Raw genomic sequence first — 7,500 nt, forward strand, 5'->3', positions numbered from 1 at the left:
TATCCAATCCAGGCTTTCTTCACAGAAGAATATACTAGAGATCACCCTGAAGATCAAGACAAACTAATCCGACTCAAGGATCTGATCGCATGGCAGGTACTGTGGGGTGAGGTGGGGAATGCTTGACTTATTCAATATTTCTGTTCCTTTTTCCTTCCCTTTTTCCTTTTCCTTTTTTAAAACCCTTATCTTCTGTCTTAGAATCAATGCTGTGTGTTGGTTCCAAGGCAATAGGACTGTAAGAGCTAGGCAATAGGGGTTAACTGACTTGCCCAGGGTCACCAGCTAGGAAGTATTGGAGGTCAGATTTGAATCCAAGACTTCTTCCCATTTCCAGGCCTGGCACTTTATCCACTGAGCTACCTAGCTGTATCTTCTCCTTCCTTTTAATTGCTGCTGAATGACAGAATATGATTTAAAATGATTTTCTGTCATTTCCACAGCTGATATTTTCCCTGGATGAAAGAATAATAAAAATGGTATCTGACATTTACATAACTATTTGATTTCCCATCCATTATCTAACTTGAACCCCATGACAACCCTATGAGATAAATGCTAAAGGCGTTTTTAGCATCTTTTTACTGGTACAGTAGCCAAGATTTAGAAAAGATAAGTGACTTGGATATGGTTGCATACCTAGAAAGAGTCAGAATTCAAACATCTTTTGGAGTCTCCAGTGCACTATCCATCATGATATACTACTTTCCCAAAGACCTTCCTGAGATGGAGACTTTGAGATTCAGATTCATCCATATTAACAGTGGGATGTAGCTTTGTGAGGAGGCTAAATAGAAGATAATCCTAAAATCATTTTTAAGATCTTGGAATAACTAATATGTATGATTTCTCATCTCTACTTCCATGGATTCATTTTATTAATTGTGTTTGATTAATAATAACTTGAAACCCAATTTTTGTTCCCTGAGCTCATGTCTGAGAAACAGAGGACACAGGCCAAGAGGGTATGAGGGAAGAAAGCCAGCCCCTGGTTAAAAAGTTTATTGAAGGAGGAGTTAGCTAGGTGGCTCAATAATTTGAGAGTCAGATCTTGAGACAGGAAGTCCTGAGTTTAAATCTGGCCTCGGACTCTTTCTAGGAATGTGACCCTGGGCAAGTCACTTAACCCCCACTTGCCTAGTCCTTATTGCTGTTCTGCCTTGGAACCAATATACAGTATTTATTCTAAGACAGAAGACAAGGGTTAAAAGAATCATTATTGCAAATAATCACAAATGTATACCCAATTGTTTGTTTTTAAATGTCTTGGTTTTGGTTTATTTTTGGTCAAAGTCTCTGACTACTACGACAGACTGATTATATTTTTTGGAAAAGAATAGTAGGTGGCCTTACTAATTCTGCTTTCTTCTTTCTAAAAAACACTGTCTTCCTCTCTTTTCCCTCTATCTTCTTAACACCTTCCCTTTCTTTTCTCTCTTCTCAGTCCCCCTGTTTTCCTCTCTGTCCCTTCCCCCTTTCTTCACTCTCTGCTTTCCTCTTCTGGCTCTCTATCTTCCCTCTGTCTCTTTCTTCCTCTAGCTTTCTGTCTCTGTTTTTCTTTGTTCCTCTTTGTCTCTCTTCTACCTTCCCTTTTGTCTTAGAAGAAAAAGAGGTTTCTAGGAGGTAACTTCTCAAATTGTTGCTGCCAGGCTTCTGACAGACTTGTCTTCCCTCTGGGTTCCTCTGACTGCCCCTCTCAGACACTGACATTCTGTCAGTATACCTCTTCTTACAGAAAAGACACCTATTTGCCTCCAGAGGTCAAAAGACTGAGAAAAGGGATAGAGAGCTCAGCCCCAGGGAGGCAGGTGTTTGAATGACACTGAGTGAGGTGCTGATGGATTGCTGCTGTCTTTCCTAACTTCATTCATAGCACAAAAGAAAGCCAACTTTTGCTGGAGGGAATATATGCTACTCTACAGAGATGGGGATGTAAAAACACTGGATGTAGATTCAGTTGTGTTTATTTTCTTTTTTTTCTTTCTTTCTTTTTGGAATAAAAATTCCTAATTTAGGACCTTCTGTGCCTTCTACTCTTTATGTAAAGCACTGCTTTAAAAAACACAATGCAAAAAGCCACCAGATGGGTTTTATCCTGAATGTATTCCATGCTGTCTAGTCTCTTCTTGCTTTTTTTTCTTCCAATTTTTTTTGAAGAGTTAGTAAATTTGTAAGGGCCACCAAACTCTAGAACAGGGGTCCCCAAACTATGGCTCAAGGGCCACATGTGGCCCCCTGAGGCCATTTATCCAGCCCCTACTGCACTTCCGGACGGGGCACCTCTTTCATTGGTGGTCAGTGAGAGGAGCACTGTATGTGGCAGTGCCATAAAGCATGGCATCGCTCACGGACAGCACTCCTTCCAGTGACATAATCCTTTGCGTGGAGCCTTGTTCTGAGAGTAACTGAAGGAGAATGAGGCACTGCCCAGAGCGGCAATCTGGGGGAGGGGACTCCACACTGTGTATACTGCTGCTCAGTATAGTGGTGGCAGTGCAAGATGGAACAGGCCCATCACCACCAGCGCTGCAGCCTCCGCTATACCAGACAGCAGTATACAGATTTGTTCACAGTTTTCTTTTTTTTAATAGTCCGGCCCTCCAACAGTCTGAGGGACAGTGAACTGGCCCCCTGTGTAAAAAGTTTGGGGATCCCTGCTCTAGGATAGTGTTCTGGTGAATTATTCAAATGCAAATTATGATCCTTAGGGAACTGCCTGGGGACAGGTGTATGAAAGGAAAGAATGAGTATTCTAGGAAGAGTCCATTGATTACTGGTGTTTGGTATTTAGTGGTAGGAGCCCAGTTCAACATTGTCTTTGTTTTTTTTTTCCCCAGATCCCTTTCCTAGGAGCTGGGATTAAGATCCATGAGAAAAGGGTATCTGACAACCTTCGCCCTTTCCATGACCGGATGGAAGAATGTTTTAAGAGCTTAAAAGTGAAAGTGGAAAAGGAATATGGAGTTCGAGAGCTGGTATGGCCCCATGATTGGGAAGTTATGTATGCATGAGTTTGTGTGTTTATGTGTATACATAAAAAGTAAAGAGATGAGCAGGTGGGAGGAAGTGATAACAAGGAAGAGGGGCCTAGAAAAATGCATAAATATTAGTTGACTGAGAGGAGCCTTTATCCTGAGTTTTAGGTGGGAAGAGTTCAAAAATGTAACCATACTATTGAACACTGTAGTGGACAGCAAATACTAGGATACTGATTCTTCTGTGAAGTTGTCAGTTGATTCTATTCTGTTCAGCAAACTCTTTGAGCACCTCCTTTGTACCAGGTTTTATGCTGGACACTGTGGAAGATAATTGAAAAACTTGGTGTTCAAAAGGATGATTGGTCTAATATTCATTGTCTTCATCTGCTCTCATTTCTTGATATTTGTGTTCCAAGGGAAAACCAAGTGTAAGATAAATGCCATCTATGGGGCCACCTATCATCATCTCCAAAGAAACACTGGTAGAAATGAGACTCAGTCCAGACTCCTGGACTTTCTAGAACAAAATTCTGAGTCATCTCATTCCTTTCTTTGGCTACTCTGTCCCCTTTTCCACATATGTAAAAGTTAAAATTAAATCTCAATAACAATATTATATTTTAAGAGATTTATTAATGAACATTAGAAATCAAAGAATAAAGAAGATACAAAATAAAGACCCTGGGCCCATGTCTGGTTAGCCATTTTTTAGTCATTCCCACTCACCACCATCAATGCTGATTCTACATCAGAGAGAGGGAGCCTCCAAAGCCCACACCCTTTATCCTTTGTCTTCAGGAAGTACGTGATGACAGGAAGTCAGTGGGCTTTGGGGATATGTAATTCTTTTTTTAGGGTAACAGATTTTCAATCATACATTTCCCCCTGAGACCCAGGGAAGACTAGTCTCTCCAGTGGGTCTTTAAAACATACCAACTTTGAAATTGCAATAATTTGAGGATAAGAGAAAAAAGAGAACAAAACCAATAATTGCTAGGCGCATTGACAAAAATCCAGTTAGGGGGCAGTCCCCTTTTGGCATAAGAGTATACATTCAAATTAAATGTTCAATCAACCTTCAGTTCAATCAATCACAGCCACAGTTCATTCTGGATCTTCTTGATGTAGCTTGTGGTCTGTGGGGGCATCTTCATGGTGTCTTCTAAGAAGAGTTCATTTTCTGGATTTGGAGAGGTAGCATATTTCTTAACCTAAAATTACTCTCAAAAAGAATTTAAAATTTGACATTTAAAATAATAATAATACATTCCCCCCTGAAGAGGATGTTGAAAAACACAGGGATCACTTAGGGATGCATGGCTGAGTTACGAAGTATATGAATCAATTGGCAAGAGAAATAAAAAATATTTTAAAAATCCAAATAAAAAATAAGTTCTGGATGAAATATAGACTATCAAAGTCTTATATGTAAAAATTCTAAGTAAAGGAAAAATAAATCCATAAGAGGTCCTTGAATCAGTGCCCAATTAAAATGATTTAAGCAATTATGCATTTACCCAATTAGTAGCCAGGACTATAGAAATTTTGCCACACCATGAAAGACAGAAAAGGGACTAGATTGTAGGAGCCAAATTTGAGATTCTTGGTAGAATGTGAGACAATGAAGACCTGCTGAATTTTGCAGAAGCTCTTTTTGGATTTTTGCTTCATATAAATACCTTGATAGAAACATTTTTTTCTCTACCTTTAATGCAGCATTTTAAAAAATATAAATATAAAAAACTCATCCATTCAGAAACCACTAGCTAATTAAAATTATTTCTGAAGACCCCTTAACATTACAGTTAAATTCTTAGCTTATTAAATTCTCTAAAGGTTGTTATCCAAGTTAAGTCCATTCATCATCAATGTGACAATTAACAAATGCAAAATGGGAAAAAAGGCTGTTTATGGACTTTTACAATATTTTACAATATTTTGTTCAGTAGTCATAAGGGAAAAGTAACAGAATATATTTAATAGCTAAAACGCAGTAGATTAAAATGATTCAGTGTATCAGAACAGTATCAAATACATTAATAGATGAACTTAAAACAACAAAATTAAATCTTAAACAAAACAGTCAGCAAAATACAATAAGATACAGAGACTTTCATTTAAAAAAAAATGGAGTCTGAAAAGGCTTAAAATTTCACCTCCAGACTCTTTAAAGATCCTTTTTCTAAAATTCAGATCCCTATTGTCAGCACTGTGTAATCTCTCATATTGAGGGAGCGCATGGGTTTTAGGAATCTCAAACTGGGCAGGCCCGAATGGCAAAAGGTTGTAAGGGGATGAATTTCTCCCCTGAATCTCAGGCAAAATAATTGAAAGGATCAGTGGTAGAAAGAAACAACATCCTAAAGCTGGAAGCTGTTTGAAATAGGCAACACAGAACTCTTTCATACAATATGCCATGATTGTAATCAACTTCTTGTTTGGAAGAATCTCTTCCTTCTCCCTGTCCTCCCTGAGGTAAAATGCTAGTATTCCCAGAGGGAATTAGGAGGCTAATCATTGCCATCTGCCCTGAGGATCAACTCCAAGGACTCCTAGCTTCTTGGTGGCAGCAAACAGCCCAGCAGGGGCAGCAACAGCAATCAGGGTCGCGGAGGTGGGGGGGGGGGGGCAGCAGAGGTTGCTTTAGGATCAGAGTTGGAGATCAGGAGAAGGATTTCCGGAGGCCAGGGGCTGGGGCTGGGTGAGCGATCTGGGTCCAGAAGATCAGGAGGAAGCAGTATCAGCAACACCAGAGTCAGCAGTGAAGAGGAACGAAGGAGGAACAAGGAGCAAAGGACTCAAGCATTTGGATGAGAGAAGCAGTTTATTTCTTCTTTGCCAAGAGTCCTCCCTACTAAAAATAGCCTGACCAGTAGGAAGAGCAAGCAACCAGGCAAAAAGAGGAAAATAAAAATGCAGCAGCTCCAAAGAGAGTTGGAGTTTGTGAAGGTGGGTGGGGTGGGCAAAAACCTTGGCAGGAGAAATGTGGCTTAAAAAAAATTTATCTTAAAAATTTGAGAGGTTCTTCTCTGACTAGTGGTTGCCATCAATGTAAAAGTTAAAATTAAATCTCAATAATAATATTGTATTTTAAGAGATTTATTAATGATCATTAGAAATCAAGGAATAAAGAGGCTACAAAATAAAGGCCAGGTGCCCATAGCTGGTTAGCCATTTTTAGTCATCCCCACTCACCACCATCAATGCTGATTCTACATCAGAGAGAGGGAGCCTCCAAAACCCACGCCCTTTATCCTCTGTCTACAGGAAGTATGTGATGACAGGAAGTCAGTGGGCTCTTAAGCTATGTAGTTCTTTTATAGGGTAACAGATTTTCAATCATACACATACCACCTGTATTCACCTACACTATAGAGATCCATGATCCATAGTTGAAAGACAACTACATCTAGTCCTGGTTTCTGAATACTTTTTGACAAGCTCTCAACCTGAAGTGTATAACCTTCATTTTTCCTATATTTTTTCCCATAGCCTGATTTTGATGACAGGAGACTAGGTCGTCCTCGATCCATGCTTAGATCCTATCGACAGATGTCTATCATCTCCCTGGCTTCTATGAATTCGGATTGCAGCACTCCAAGCAAGACTGTCTCAGAAAGGTTGGCTATAGCTATCCACTTGGCCCTTTCTTCTTATCTCAAAAACCTCTTGGCTTTCCTTCACATAGCATTCCTCACCCTAGTTCAGTTTGTCCCTTCATTCTCTTATCCTAGCATAGGGACCCCTTATGTTCTCCTTTCCATTTCATCCCTACATAGTGGCAGAATTCCTCCATCTTCTACTTCATTGGGTCTTATGGTCTCCTGACTTTCTTCTTTACCCAGGAAACCCCCATTCCCTTTCTTGCCTCATATAACTATTTCTACCCTGTCATATCATGGCAGTCTTCCTCTGACAAATGATGCTTTCATCTCACCAGATATGATGATGGGTGTGAACAACTCTTTCCATATTTCTTTATTTTTTGAGTTTTATTTTATTTATTTTGGGAGGGATTGGATTTAATTATTTAATTTAGAATATTTTTCCATGGTTACATGATTCATGTTCTTTCCCTCCCCTTCCCCCAAATCCCTCCTGTAACTGACAGCCAATTCCACTGGGTTTTACATGTATCATTGATCAAGACCTATTTCCATATTATTAATATTTGCACTAGGGTGATCATTTAGAGTCTACATCCCCAATCATATCCCCATCAACCCATGTGATGAAGCAGTTGTTTTTCCTTCTGTGTTTCTACTTTCACAGTTCTATCTCTGAATGTGGTTAGTGTTCTTTCTCATGAGTCCCTCAGAATTGTCCTTGATCATTGCATTGTTACTAGTAGAGAAGTCCATTACATTTGATTGTGCCACAGTGTATCAGTCTCTGTGTACAATGTTCTCCTCTTTCTGCTCCTTTCAATCTGCATCAATTCCTGGAGGTTGTTCCAGTTCACTTGGAATTCTTGCAGTTTATTATTCCTTTGAACACAATAGTATTCCAACACTACCATATA

At 39.5% G+C, this 7,500-nt stretch overlaps 1 protein-coding gene across 1 annotated transcript in view; it reads left to right on the plus strand.

Moving 5' to 3' along the window:
* Window positions 1-7,500, plus strand: part of DOCK2 (dedicator of cytokinesis 2) — a 559,513-nt gene that overhangs the window by 545,159 nt on the left and 6,854 nt on the right. Inside the window, exons 46-48 of the mRNA XM_056811565.1 lie at window positions 13-96; window positions 2,838-2,975; window positions 6,471-6,598. Coding sequence (XP_056667543.1) covers window positions 13-96; window positions 2,838-2,975; window positions 6,471-6,598 — 350 coding nt within the window. The remainder of the gene's footprint in view (window positions 1-12; window positions 97-2,837; window positions 2,976-6,470; window positions 6,599-7,500) is intronic.

Source organism: Monodelphis domestica, chromosome 1, assembly GCF_027887165.1.
Source record: "Monodelphis domestica isolate mMonDom1 chromosome 1, mMonDom1.pri, whole genome shotgun sequence".
In the NCBI taxonomy this organism is placed as follows: domain Eukaryota; kingdom Metazoa; phylum Chordata; class Mammalia; order Didelphimorphia; family Didelphidae; genus Monodelphis; species Monodelphis domestica.